This window comes from Epinephelus fuscoguttatus, linkage group LG7 (assembly GCF_011397635.1).
Source record: "Epinephelus fuscoguttatus linkage group LG7, E.fuscoguttatus.final_Chr_v1".
Taxonomy (NCBI): Eukaryota; Metazoa; Chordata; class Actinopteri; order Perciformes; family Serranidae; genus Epinephelus; species Epinephelus fuscoguttatus.
The window spans coordinates 42,552,226-42,567,441 of record NC_064758.1 but is presented as its reverse complement, the minus strand read 5'-3'; the positions used below and the strand labels follow the sequence as shown (position 1 = coordinate 42,567,441).

General features: G+C 41.0%; 1 protein-coding gene and 1 non-coding gene across 2 annotated transcripts in view; one reads left to right on the top strand and one right to left on the bottom strand.

The window, feature by feature from the left end:
- Positions 1-6,444, bottom strand: part of LOC125891275 (nucleolar protein 4-like) — a 253,944-nt gene extending 247,500 nt beyond the window's left edge. Inside the window, exon 1 of the mRNA XM_049580405.1 lies at positions 4,816-6,444. Within this exon, the coding sequence (XP_049436362.1) occupies positions 4,816-5,247 (432 nt within the window). The 5' untranslated portion in view covers positions 5,248-6,444. The remainder of the gene's footprint in view (positions 1-4,815) is intronic.
- Positions 6,445-14,691: 8,247 nt separating this feature from the next.
- Positions 14,692-14,764, top strand: trnaf-gaa (transfer RNA phenylalanine (anticodon GAA)). The gene has a single exon. It is a non-coding gene; the product is annotated as a tRNA-Phe (tRNA).
- Positions 14,765-15,216: the final 452 nt, after the last annotated feature.

The following is a 15,216-nucleotide window of genomic DNA, read 5'->3' as shown; positions in this document are numbered from 1 at the left end:
AAAAACTGAGCAGCACTGATCAAATATCAGCCACGTTTCTGTCACTGCGATGCCCGGTTTTCTCCTCAAATGTTTTGTGTGTCAAACGGATGAGTTTGCATTAACTTATCTACAAGCGGGAGTGTTAATTGGACGGCGCTGTGCATTCTGGTAGTTGTAGGTTTTCTACCTCTTGGGCAAAAGCAAAAGCCACAGTCCCTTTTCTCTGTTCTCTCTGGTCATGTAGCACCAATTTCAATATTTTCTAAGGTATTTTCAACTGCATAGACAGCCTGGTTTAATGAAAAGATCTCTTTCCAGCTGTGAAATACTAATTTAAAAAAGTTGTCCCTATGAAACTTTCAACATCGTGATTTTCCAGACTAACCATGACTGTATTGCGGAGGAGGAAGAAACAAACATCTCTAAACCTGGACACATTAAGCACAAATTATCTGCACTGCTGGATACCTCAAGAGGGGAAGTGAGAAAATATATCTTTTGTGATTTGGGTGAACATACCTAGTAAGGCTAATCTCAGTGAGGATTGGCTATAACATCCACACTCTGGAGAAGCGTCCTCATCTTTCTAACATCGGTCCAGTTATGTTTAGAAACAGCACATAGACACACACTCAGTTCAAGTTCAAGAGAAAACAGAAAGGATCCTTCTCTCGCTCCCTGCAGTCTAAACAGCCCAATCCTCAGATACTGAACAGACTCAACAGACCTGCTGCTGCCAAGACTGAGAGAGAGACACACAGAGGGATTTACTGAAGATAAACTCTGCAAGAGGATTCCAGTCCTCACTGCAATACTCCTGATGTTAATCTGAATATGAAATGATATGGGACAGGGTGAAATTGGCCAAGCGGTTACCATGCCAACCAGCACCTCAAACCCTTCTCATCTCCACAGCAATCCGGCGTTACATCGACCTGTCTGTTCAGCCATTTGAACAACCTCTGATTTGAGTGTGCACGTACAACAAAATCATTTAACACAAAGCTTTTTCGACAGACACAGTGACTAAACGGCATTCACCTTCTGTTTGAGATCACAGACTGAATCATTTCTAAATATAACACTGTGTTTTGCAATCAAAGAAATAAGCCCATTCTCTTTCCTTTCATTCATATCTTTGTGACATCCCACTCACACTGCACTCAACCGGCAACAAGTGCTCTCTCGGTTGAAAATACGACCGACAACATGTAGGCCTGGTCTGCTCCCGACCACTCGCACAAACACAAAGAAAGAAAAATGAAGAGTAAAGTGTGACTGAGGTAAGATCCCTCCTCACAACATCGTCTGTGTAACAGCTACAGTCATTTTACCAACTCATAACTGAAATACAAATGATCCTGCTCCTCCTGTGGGAACAGACTTCAGACCACTGACCAGACAAAACACATTTACAGGCCTTTCTCTGTCTTTCTGAACAACTGAATGAATACAGAGGACAACACAGTGAGCAACAGGTACGCTGTGATTCCAGTTGTACCACCATTAACACCACTTTACCTTCACATCAGTGGACACATAACAATCAGCAATCAGTATTGATCACTGGTGCTGTAATTTGTGCAAAAAGGAGGTGATTATAAAAATCTTGATGAAAAGGTGGATGATGAGAGACATGGGCAACAAGGACTGTGAATTTTTTCTTTAGTCATGACATCCAATCTAAGGCTGCAATTATGGAATATTTTCTACATTTTCTTGATTGTTTGGTCTATAAATTGTCAGAATACGAGGAAAAATCTGTCACAAATTGTCTGTTTTCTCCAGTCGACAGTCCATAACTCAAAGACATTCAATTTACAAAATATAGAAAACAAAAGCAAGTAACTCCTCACATTAAAAGCATGAACGAGCAACTGATAATGAAAACTGAATTACTGATTTTCTTTTCATCCATTAAGTCAATTCCATTTTAAGGTAATTTTGACTACAATCGCCTTACTTTCCAGCAAACTACAAAGCCTAATTTATGATATGGTGCTTGACTCTTTTGATGAGTGTCACTCCACAGGAATGATGTATTTTCCACAGAAAAATGTGTTGCTCCACACTTTTCTGTCATGTGACGCACCTGGCGAATTTTGTTACGTCACAGACATTATTTGGGTAAGATTATGAGTTGGTGCTTTTAATGATGACATCTGTTTTTGGATGCAACCTTTACAAATAGACTCGAACAAACCACAAAATGTTCATTGTTCATTTTGCTTCAGTGAATAACTAAGTGATGTTACACAATGGTAATCAAGCCAGCATCAAATTCAAGAAACATTTGACAGTAAGAAAACTTCTACACAGCCCTGCGATAGTCTGGCGACCTGTCCAGGGTGTACCCTGCCTCTCGCCCGATGTAGCTGGGATAGGCTCCAGCCCCCCGCGACCCTCAAGAGGATGAAGCGGTTAGAAGATGAATGAATGAATGAATGAAAACTTCTACACCTGTGTGTGTGGACAATATCCATCATTATATGACTGCAGTTTGCTCGACTTATTATCATCACACCTAACAACTCTTGGTTAAACTGAGCTTATTCAGGACTAAGGATGTTAACGGTTAACCATTAATCTGTTCCAAACCGACACGCACAACCAGTCAAAAATATTCTCCGCAATTAACCGCGGAGAATATTTTTGACTCCTTATACATAGATTCATTTAGCTACTCTTCAGTTTCCTGCACTGCGCACCAAATGGGTCTGGTGGGAGCTAGCTAGCAGCGCTGCTCATTCATTGATTACAGCTAAGTAATGCCATCCAGAACCAACAGTGTTGTATCGTACCCACCTTCTAGTCTCCCTCCCAGGTTGCCCTGTTGAGTAAGCAGCTCAATTCTGAGCCGTAAACCCCCTTTAGCATTATCAACTATAGGTATTAACCCTATTAGCTCTGTTAGCACCATTAGCTGTGTCAGCTAGTTGTACTAACATAGTTAACAATGCTAAAGGGGTTTTGTCACTCAAAATGAATCTATTTATTCACTGGGGCAACCTGGGGGTACACCAGAGGGTGGCCACCATGTTTCCACAGCAACGTTACCAGCGGTAAATGCCAAATGAGTGGCTGCAAGCTAGCTCCCTCCCAAATGCACAGTGGCCAAAGCTAACGTTAGCTAACCAGTGGAGCCGGAGGGTGGGCAGTGGGCATTATGTTTCTGCCTGTTAACACGGCTGGTTGCCTATCTGTCAGTAAAGCCAACAGAAAATTAAATAAAAGGCAAAACATGATTATCACAAAACATTAAAATTTTACCACCTCTAAACTGACAGCGCTTTGAAATGTAGCGCTAAAGCTCATTGAGTCACTGGAGTGCTGGACTGAAAAGAAAGGCCTCTTGTATTTTACATCATTTTAGCTTTTTTTTCCTCAAAAAAATAAACAGTTAGTAACCCGTTAATGGGTGTCAGGCTACCGGAAGCAAAATTAACAGACAGTGATATCCCTATTCAGGACATCCAGATTCATTTTATATTAGTCTTAGGGAACAACTTTTAAATACAGTACATGAATGCAACACGACGTCAAAGCTCTGGATGGATACACACAAACACCTTTTCGGTTTATCACATCAAGCACCTCCCTTAACCTCTCAACCCAGGAACAGAGCAAAAATAAATCTCAATATCAAACCTTTTCTCAAGTTAGATCAAGTGAACAACTGGGCCTTAACTGTTTAAAAGCAGATTAAAGAAATTATCAAAATAAGGACTGTAGAATGCAGAAGTACTAAGAAGAATGCAAGGAACACTTGTAGGACAAAATATAGCACTGGGAAGAGAGAGGTGTTAATTAAAACTGTTCTGCCTGTTTAGTCAGATCTGGATTCTCATACTACAGTCTCACTAAATAAACAAGAAAGCATTTTAATCAGCTTTTAACTGGAGTTGAAGTTTTGTATTTGAGTTTATTTTATTTTCTTCTCTTGAACATAAACATTTCAAACTGTAGGGCAAAAGTTAAGTCTGACAGATAAGATGGAAATGTGCACATTCAGTGATGTCCCTCATTACTGCTAGAAAAAAATATGCCAATTAATCATTTGGCAGAAAAATAATCCACTTGTGATAGCCCGGTAGTCAAACTGGACTCAAGAGACAAAAAACATGCTTCTCTGATGTACTACGACTAAATCAAATGCCTGAATGACTTACAACTCTCATCACTGTTTCATTTCATAGTTGTCATAACAAAATCACCATTTTTAGTCATTTGTAGATATTTATAAGAGCTACAGGTTACAACCTGAAATGCTAGTAGTTGTTTCCTTTTTTTGGTTTCACCTCATTTTAAATACAATGTTGTGGGTTTGCAGTCCCACAGATGTATTTGAGGACATCACTTTGGGTTCTTGGGAACTGTGTCAGGCACCTGTCATTATTTCTTTTGAAAGCAAAGTAAATAAATGAGTTTATAATCAGAAGAGTCAGTTTCTTTTACCATCACTGAGTACATCATTGTGAGCATGTTTCCCAGTACAGCTATTGTCTGTCACTCAGCTGGGACAGGCTGTGACATTAAAGATAGTGGGTTTAAAAATAATAATAAAGTACCAATGCAAAGCCACAAACAGGCTCAGCCCTGTATTGGAACAGGTGTTTGCTGAAGCCATGGCACAGAGCCAGGGAAAGTTATGTTATGTATAGCTTCAGGCTACACACACACACACACACACACACACACACACACACACACCTTATTTCTTTAGGCAAATAAGGGTAGCCCAACGGTGACGGACAGCACGCATCATGAAAACGGGACACACATGCACGCACGCACACACACGCAGCCCAGAGTGAAAGAGGAAGACGCACTAACCGTCGCCTTGATGGGGACATACAGCACCGGTCTGTCCGATGAGCCGTGCTTGCCGTCCTGCAGCGTCCCGACCTGGAAGCCCTTGGACTTGACCCAGAATTTAAATTTGGCGTTGATGTGGTTGTTGCCTTTCTCGTGCAGGAACACTCCGTTGCTGTTCTCCTCGTCCCCCTGGATCAGCGTCTGGAGGATTTTGTTGTATTTACGCCGGGTCACGGTCTTGGTCTTGCCGGAGTCCCCGTACGTCCGCAGGCACCAGTCCTGAAATTCACCGAACATCTCCGCCCCTCCGCCCGCCGCCTCGGACGCCGGAGCGCCGCTGCTGGGACTCCGGCTCCTCGGCTGGTTCTGTTGGTGGTGGTGGTGGTTGGTGCTGGTGGAGGAGGAGGTAGTCACCGTGTCCGCCACACTGCTGGCTTTTCTCGTTGTCATGATAAAACGAGGCGCACTTTGTTTTAAGAGAAAGAGTCCTTTAACAAACCCACTTTGAGATCAGATGTGGGGTCGTTTTGGCTGCACAACGTCGCCGAAACCACAGCACCAGCGGTGGCTTTCTGCCTCTTCACCAGGGGGCGAAATCAGTCCAAACCTGCCAATCTGGTGCAAATAAATCAAACAAAATCTTCCAGTTTCCTCTTCGACCACTTCAGTCCTTTAAATCGTCTCCATTTCCTCCAGAAAAACACAAACCAGCCTCAAAGTCCCGTCCGTTTGTAAATTAACGTCTCAAAAGGAGCCGTTTGGATATCCACCTCCTCCTCTCGGCTGTTACGCACCAACGGATAGCTGCGTGCGAGGAGACCGAAAGAAGAAAAGAATACGCGCTCACTGGGGATGCCAAAACGGCCCGATTTAACTCCAAAACCAGCCCCTGTTTGGATGCAATTTCGCCAGGAACAATGAGACACGAGCAAGGGACCGGGAGGCAGGGAGGGAGGGGGCACGGACCGGCCGGACGGGCGGTGCAGATTGGAGCGGTATGCCCTCTTCAGACACACCTGTTAGAAGCGTGGGTCGGTCGGCCTGTCCCGTGGGGGATGTCAGTCACCGCCTCCCCTCTTCTACCACCTCCTCTTCCTCCTCAGAGACAGAGAGAGAAAGAGAGGAGATGCACGGTTGGCTATCTGTCTTTAAACACAAGATATTTCCGATTTTAACAGACGGGGTCCTCCTGGTTTGGCTGCTCCATCACGGTTGCACCGAAGGAGCGCACGGTTTGCAAAAAGAAACACGTCCTCAATTTTTGCTCCTCAAAATGTGCCTAATAAGATCAATATTTTATGAAAAATATTCACAATATTCCTCCGTCCGTTTTGCCACCTTCTCTCTTCCTCCTCTCTCTGATGGGAGACAACCGGACACCTGTTTGAATCCGGTTTGTCTTTCCTCTCTCTTGCACCCTTAAAGCGCAACGCTACGCCTCATTTCCTCCTTCCTCAAATACACAATAAGGTCCTGGTGATAATAGCTCTCCTTCCCAGCAGCAGCTGGAGTCCTAAATACATAAATACACCGCTGCGACACACCACCAGTCCAGTCTGTTAACCCGGGCTGAGTCAACGGGACATGCACGCTGCAGCTCGAGCTCAAAAAGCAGGAAGTGTCCAAAAATGACCAAAGTGCACTCTGTGTCTACCACACGGTCCCGCAGATGTCAAAAGGGGGTGTAACACAGTCTGAGGCGAGGACATGTGAGAATACATCTCCAAAATGATCACGAATCTGCACGGAGAGCTTGTAGTAAAAAGGAAAGAAACAAACACGTGGAGATTCAATAAGTTGGGATGATTGTTTTGTGACCTGCAGAAGGTCTGAAAAATCTATTTTTATCACATTTTACAGAAAAATATGTGATCGGCCTCATTTGTTTCAGTTCATTCACACATTTAATCGATTTAAAATGACTTTTATGTAGCTGACCTGGTGCAGCAAACATACTGAGAGAAGCTGATAAAAAATAAGTATGGTTAAGTTAGGTAATTTGGACAAACAAGGTTTTAGATCCTGGGCTCTTTAAATGTTAGCAGCCAAAAACCTTCTTGCACTGTAACTACAAATGTCATTCACACAATCATTTTGACTGGTCTGAAATAACTAGGACGCACAGAGTAGTCAAACAAAACACTGGTCCAAGAACTCACAAGGCCATGTGGCATGTTGATTTTCTCTGAGTAACAGGGTTTCCCACATTTTCATGGACAAAATTCCAAAACTTTTCCATGACTTTTAAAGGAGCAATTAAACCATTTAATTTCAGAAAAGCTTGCATGTCACTGTGTCTGCTGCACTGGTTGCACACATGCAAGAGTGTCTCACTGTCCATAACAAACGCCGCCACACATGTGACGTAGTGTGGCGTCTAAAAGCAGAAGGCTTGGCTGGTGTAGGTCATGGAAAATGAGAACCTTGCAAGCTTTCTATTTGTATCAAGCATCAAGCAAGTTATTTGAGTTAATTTGCCTTACTTGACATTGCACATCATCGATATATCATAGACTTAAGTTGATGCATATTAGAGCTTATATATATATATATATATATTTATATATAAATATATATATATATATATATATATATATATATTTATATATATATATATATATATATATATATATATATATATATATATATATATATATATGTATATATACATATATATATATATATATATATATATGTGTATATATATATATGTATGTATGTACAGTATCTCACGTAAGTGAGTACACCCCTCCCATTTTTGCAAGTATTTCATTATATCTTTTGATGAGACAACACTATAGAAATGACACTTTGATATAACTTAAAGTAGTCAGTGTACAGCTTGTATAGTAGCATATAGCATATTGTATATAGCATAGATTTACCTTCCTCTGAAAATTACTCAAAACACAGCCATCAACATCTAAACAGCTGGCAACATAAGTGAGTACACCCCACAGTGAACATGTCCAAATTGTGCCTAAAGTGTCAATATTTTGTGTGCCAACCATTATTATCTAGCACTGCCTTAACCCTTTGGGCATGGAGTTCACCAGAGCTCACAGGTTGCTTCAGGAATCCTCTCCCACTCCTCCATGATGACATCATGGAGCAGATGGATGTGAAGACACCTTGTGCTCCTCCACCTTCAGCTTGAGGATGGCCCACAGGTGCACAGGTGAGTTTAGGGCTGGATACATACTTGGCCCCTCTTCAGAAACTGAGCCGCAATGCAGTTTTCCAACATGATAATGACCCAAAACACACCTGCTGCTATCATCCTCACTGAGACCAAGACAGTGGATCAAATCAGCCAAGCTCTCAAATACTATTTTTGGTTTACAAAATATATACATTTCCGATCGTGTGCTACATTAGCACCTCTCAGGCATTTAAGTCTTCTGACTGTCCCCTGGGTCAAAACTAGAGAAACAGTGTTCAGTTTTTGTGCAACAAATTCCAAGAAAACTTTCCTGTTTGCCTTTTACTAAACTAAATCTGGGGCTATTTATTAAAGTCTCAAGCAGCACAGTATTTGTTTATTCTTCTGTTTATTCTGTTTAATTCCATTTTCATCTCCTTTGTCATCACTTTTAAATCTTAATCTGTGTCTTTTGCCATTTAATGTTTTATGCTAAATGCTTTGAAAACATTAAACCTGCCTTCCTTATTTTTCTCAAACAAAAGCATCCCTCTGCAGCCCATTATATCAGATTTTATTTTATTGATTAACACATTAGAAATTTCAGTAATGACAACATTTAATGATTTAATTTAATTGCAAGTGACTTACAAACGTGTCAAGTTTGTTAAAAACACACTTCATTTTGAAGTACAGTGAAGTTCCCACACAGAGCTTTTATTGTGAAGTGTCATTTCCTGCTGTAGAGTGAGTGACGAACAGACAGCTATTTGATAGACAGCAAGCTAACGTGACGACATGGCCAACCACAAGTATGAAACTGAATGTATTAAACTGTGTGGACCTTGAACTAATGACTAAGGAGAAATCTGGAGCCTGTGGATGGACCAGTTGGGAACCAGCGACCTAGAGAAGATGCCTGCCAAGCTGCATAGCACTGCTCAAAAACAGCTGACAAAACCCACTGTGTTTCAAGCAGCTTTTTAGGTTACAAATGTGGGTGTTTTGTAGCAACCAATCAGTGTTTTCCAGCAGATTTTTAGGCTACAAACATGAGTGTTTTGTAGTGACCAGTCTGTGTTTCTCCAGCGAATTTCTAGGCTACAAACATGGGTGTTTTGTAGTGACCAATCTGTGTTTCTCCAGCGAATTTCTAGGCTACAAACATGGGTGTTTTGTAGCAACCATTATGTGTTTTTCCAGCTGATGTTTAGGCTACAAATGTGGACGTTTTGTAGCAACCAATCTGTGTTTGTTTCTGGCTGATTTTTTGGCTACAAACATGAGTGTTTTGTAGTGACCAGTCTGTGTTTCTCCAGCGAATTTCTAGGCTACAAACATGGGTGTTTTGTAGCAACCAATCTGCATTTTTCCAGCAGATATTTAGGCTACAAACATGGGTGTTTTGTAGCAACCACTATGTGTTTTTCCAGCTGATGATTAGGCTACAAATGTGGGCGTTTTGTAGCAACCAATCTGTGTTTGTTTCTGGCTGATTTTTAGGCTACAAACATAGGTGTTTTGTAGCGACCAATCAGTGGTTTTCCAGCAGATTTTTAGGCTACAAACATGGGCGTTTTGTAGCAACCAATCTGTGTTTCTCCAGCTAATTTTTAGGCTACAAACATGGGTGTTTTGTAGCTACCAATCTGGTTTTCCAGCTGATGATTAAGCTACAAACATGGGTGTTTTGTAGCTACCAATCTGGTTTTCCAGTGGATTTTTAGGCTACAAACATGGGTGTTTTGTAGCGACCAATCTGTAGTTTTCCAGCTGATTTTTAGGCTACAAACATGGGTGTTTTGGAGCAACCAATCTGTGTTTTTCCAGCTGATTTTTAGGCTACAAACATGGGTGTTTTGGAGCAACCAATCTGTGTTTTTCCAGCTGATTTTTAGGCTACAAACATGGGTGTTTTGTAGCTACCAATCTGGTTTTCCAGTGGATTTTTAGGCTACAAACATGGGTGTTTTGTAGCTACCAATCTGGTTTTTCAGTGGATTTTTAGGCTACAAACATGGGTGTTTTGTAGCGACCAATCTGTAGTTTTCCAGCTGATTTTTAGGCTACAAACATGGGTGTTTTGGAGCAACCAATCTGTGTTTTTCCAGCTGATTTTTAGGCTACAAACATGGGTGTTTTGTAGCTACCAATCTGGTTTTCCAGTGGATTTTTAGGCTACAAACATGGGTGTTTTGGAGCAACCAATCTGTGTTTTTCCAGCTGATTTTTAGGCTACAAACCTGGGTGTTTTGTAGCTACCAATCTGTGGTTTTCCAGTGGATTTTTAGGCTACAAACATGGGTGTTTTGTAGCTACCAATCTGGTTTTTCAGTGGATTTTTAGGCTACAAACATGGGTGTTTGTAGCTACATTTTAGACTACAAATATGGGTGTTTTGTAGCAACCCGTCAGCAGGGGTAGTGCCATCAAAATTGTTCATTTTTTACAGAGACATCACAGCGTTTTCTGCCAGCATTGTGCCAGCATTTCAAGCCAAAACATGATTTTTTACTGACCATAAATAAATGATTTTTGTGCCTAAACCCAACCACACATTAACCACAGCCTTGTTGAAACGTTCAACATATCCACTACATAATTAATGGCAAGCAAATGTAACGTATTCATGGTTTGCAGAAATGTACAAAGCTAACATTTTTTCTGGTGACTGAGTTGTGCATCTTATCACTGTTCTGGGTTTCAAGTTTGTAGTAAATCATTTGTAATGAAAGATGAGAACTGATGCTCTGATTCTGGGATCTAGACTAGTCAAAAACATATTGCACTGCAGAGTGAAAAGTGAGACTATTCAGGTATTTCTCTTGCCTTTTTTAGGTGAAATGTTTTAATTTCTTATCTGCCCTTTGTCATTTCTTTATTTGTTTTTATCCCCTCGTGTTTTGAGCAAAAAACTAACCCACCAAATACTATACTAGGACAGATGATCAGATTAAAGCAACACTTTTTCGAGGATGTTTTCCAGCTGAGGTGTCTAACCGACATCTGCCCTCCATCCGACAGTCAGATGCAACCCTGAAATCACTGGAGCAAGGAGAGATACAAACAGGTCAGTAACCCACTGTAGAAACAGCTCTAGCGCTCACATCAAAATAAGGAAGCTGGCACTAAACCAGGTTTCTGAAAACACTCCCCCAACACAGCATCCTCTACCAGCCTGAAAGAGGAACACCACTCTGTTGAACTGACAGTTCACATCATGCTCCTCGAGCTGGCTTGTTCAGCCTGATACTTATTTATGGAGAGAAGTTTATTCTCCTATGAATTCACAGCAAACATCCTCAAAAGAATCAGAACGTGAACGGAAGTTAAAGGGACAGTTCACCCCAAAATCAAAAATACATATTTTTCCTCTTACCTGCAGTGCTACATATATAGATCTAGTTTGTTTTGGTGTGATTTACCGAGTGTTGGAGATATTGGCTGCAGAGATGTCTGCCTTCTCTCCTCTCTGATATAATGGACCTAGATGGCTTGTAGTGCTTAAAGTGCCTAAAAATTCATTTGAAAAACAGCAATGTCTCTTTCGAGAAATCCTGACCTGGTTACTCGAATTCATCCACAGCTCAATGTAAGCAGTTTCATATAGGAACTATTTTCTTTTTACCAAACTACACCGGCCAACCATGTCCCCACACAGAAGGAATCATGCATCTACTCATGCACGAGAGGCATGTGCTTAAACATTAATGGCGTCCTTCGTGGCTAATTGTTAGCTAGCTCAGTGGAACTAGCAGTAGATCCTCACTAAACAGCCAATCCAAAAACTGGAGTGCTAAGACTCAAAGTTGTGATGTCACAGGGCATAAAAATCTGGAGCTGCTCCATAGAAAATGAAGAGCTTGTTTAGACCAGAAATTCAAATGGAGGACAGGAAGTGATAAATCCATCAGGGTTCCCACACATTCACTGGCAAAATTTCCAAACTTTTCCATGTCTTTTCAAGAATCCATAATATTGATTTTTTTTTCCCTGCCCCATTTGCTCTGCATTCTTTAAACATATCTGATTCAAACTGTGTTCAACACAATTTCAGCTAGCTTAAATACATGTAGGAAGAGACAAAATGTGGGAAGAAAATGAAGAAACATACCTGATGGTACACAAAATGTCACACATTCACGAGTGTTAGAGCTCTGTCACGTTGACAGCTACAGAAAATAAATTTGCCATTACTTTTACATTACATGGATGTTTATCCACAGAAGATCTTCATCTTCTAACCGCTTCATCCTCTTGAGGGTCGCGGGGGGGCTGGAGCCTATCCCAGCTGACATCGGGCGAGAGGCAGGGTACACCCTGGACAGGTCGCCGGTCCACGGAAGATTATTTTAACAATTTCATTACACACAACAAAACCTTAAGACTTTTCCAAAACTTTCAGTCATTTTTATGATTTCCATGACTTTTCCATGCCTGGAAAATGAATGACATTCCATGACTTTTCCAGGTTTTGGATATAGAGGAAAACGACTACATAAAAAAGTTGGATGAAAATGCAGGTAGTGGGTATTGCCAGAAAACTGAAACTCATGTTGGATGTGATCCATAAAAATGAAAATTAATTTTTCCCCATTACTTGACCAGTTTGCCCACTGTGGACATGATCCTCGTTACAAATTACTTCATCCTCCTAACTTCCTAGCGTTATTAACGTTACACTGCAAGCTAATAAAAATGTACAATACTCAAGTGGACTATCATTATTTTGTGTGCGGTTGGGTCCACAACCGAAATGACTGTTGTATTGTTTTTTTGGCTGGGTGAGTAAATATGCTTGAGTATAACTATCTTTTATATTTCAACTTTGTATATTGATGCACTGCTGTCAGGTTGATGTTACTAGCTAACTAGTTAAGCTAGCTAAAGTCTGGTGAAACACTGTTTAACATCAGGGTCGTGGCCTGAAAGCAGTTGTTGTCACAGCGTATTGTAATTGCATTAAATTCGAGGCATGTTTATGTGTTGACATTAGTTGACTCCGTCCCTCTGGACTGAAGATGGTAGTTTTCAATCCACATCTGTCGCTGTTTCTTAGTGAGTTTTTTCAACTTTTTCCTACTCTCTTCGGGACTTAAACTGGCCCTTGTTTTTTCTCCAATTTGATCTATTGGAACAGCTATAAACAGCGCAAAACACAGGCATTTGTGCAGTGCTGGTAGTCTTTACCTCCAGTTGCCTGCCCTCCATCTTTACAGTGCATCAATGTATGATGTCATATTCAAAGAAGCTACAGGGAAAGATGCTCGAGATGACACTGAGAGCACCCAGGGGAATGTTCTGAGTATATCGGTACTTTTTCTGTTTCAGAACTACACTACAATAGAATAAAGCTCATTTGGGTATAAAAAAGGAAACACACACTCTGTGGGTTCACAAAATCAGGCTTCCATTCGTTGTCTATGGAGCAGCTCCAGACTTTATACCCTATGACATCACAAGTTTGAGACTTTATCTGGTTTCTGGCTTTGAGAGAGAGTAGCTCATGTTCACAAATATTGACTTCACTTTCCAAGGCCAAAGAAACATTATATTAGAATTCTTAATTTAGTTGGTGTTCCCCTTTAATGACGAGCCCTGAACATGTCTTATGTTAGTTATTTTAAAGGCTCCTATCAGGACAGAGATTTGAAATTAGACAGTATCAGTACTGAGTCTGAAATCAACTTATTTATTCAATTTTGATGCAAATCAATCATCTTATTGAAGGCCGCCATGATCATCCTTATTCTGCCTTCATACTTCTGTAAAGTTTTTTTGTTTTTTTTTTCCAACAAGTGACCTGTAAAAAATTGTTGGTGTTTAACACCCTGATCCGTCTAACTCATTTTCTAATTTTCTGCAAGAGAGCAATTTCAAAGGCTCGAGTCATTTCACAGAGTCCTCTCTATCCTTCACAGGGAGAGTTGGAGGCTCTCCCGTCTGAACGGCAACGCTTTCATGTCTCATGCAATTAAACTATTAAATTCTCATAATGAGTCTGCTGATGGTGAGTCTCGCATATAATGATGGTGTGTGATGAAGGCGATGGTGTTTTAACCACTGACCAGGGGAAACTGATGTGTGAAGTCTGTGTGTTCTGTTTCACTTGGCTGCAAGACAAAATCAATTGTATCAACTGTGTCATGCATTTTATATGTGAATTTGTGCTCAGTGTATATCTCTGTATCTGTATCTGTATCTGTGTGTGTGTGTGTGTGTGTGTGTCCGTGTGTGTTCAGTAACCTTGATTCTGTGCAGGTAGATGGGGGCGATACAATAGCTTCTTATGGGAACTTCTTCCAGAGCAGGATGGATGCAGGCAAACGTGGAAGGAATAAAACAATAACAACTATTATTCCTCAGTCAGACTTGTCTGATTCAGACAGTCTGTTTCATAAATAATAAAAAATGACTGACTCAGAATCAACAAAGTCAGTCACCATAAGTCTGAATCAAAACTGGCAAAGAGCCACAGGACTTGTTATAGTGCCATGTTTGAGTTCAGACATTTGGACAATCTTACCAAATCTTACCTTATCTTAAATGAGTGATATATGATATTCAGAACATTAATATATCTGTAGCAGCAAACGACTATTACCCATGCTGGCAGCAGTGTGTCATCTTTGTCTTCTCACTCTGTCTGAACTGAGCTGACAGTGAAAAGCGGCCAGCTGTGAGAACACAAAGTCACAGATCAGATCCTATCTTCACACACTGAACTTTGACCTCTTTTACACACTCAAAGAGCCGAAATAGCTCAGTTGGGAGAGCGTTAGACTGAAGATCTAAAGGTCCCTGGTTCGATCCCGGGTTTCGGCAGTTTGTGAGCTCCGTTTTAAATGAAGACACCTTACATAGGGAACACTGCTATCTCAGCCACCCAGAGAATGAAGTCACACCATCTCTGTGGTTTGTTGTGGCAGCCAGTCCAGCTGCTAGTGCATGTCGGTGCACTAACAAGCAGTTGCTGCTGATGTTAGAACAGCATCCTCCCAGAAGCATGGCAACCACCCTCCGATTTCCCATCAGGCTAGCTGTGAGTCTGATTGTATTGAACATGAGTAACCCATTTATAAGGCTCTAGATTATGATTCTATTCAGGATGTGGTGTTTACATGAGCACAGAGAAATGGGGTTATTCCTATTCCCTGTATACATCCAAGTCTTTTCATTATGACCCCAGCTAGCATATTCAGGTTTCTCATAAACAGACTTTGGTGTTTACATACTCAAACATAAATGGGTTATTCATCTAAACACCCTCTACGTTA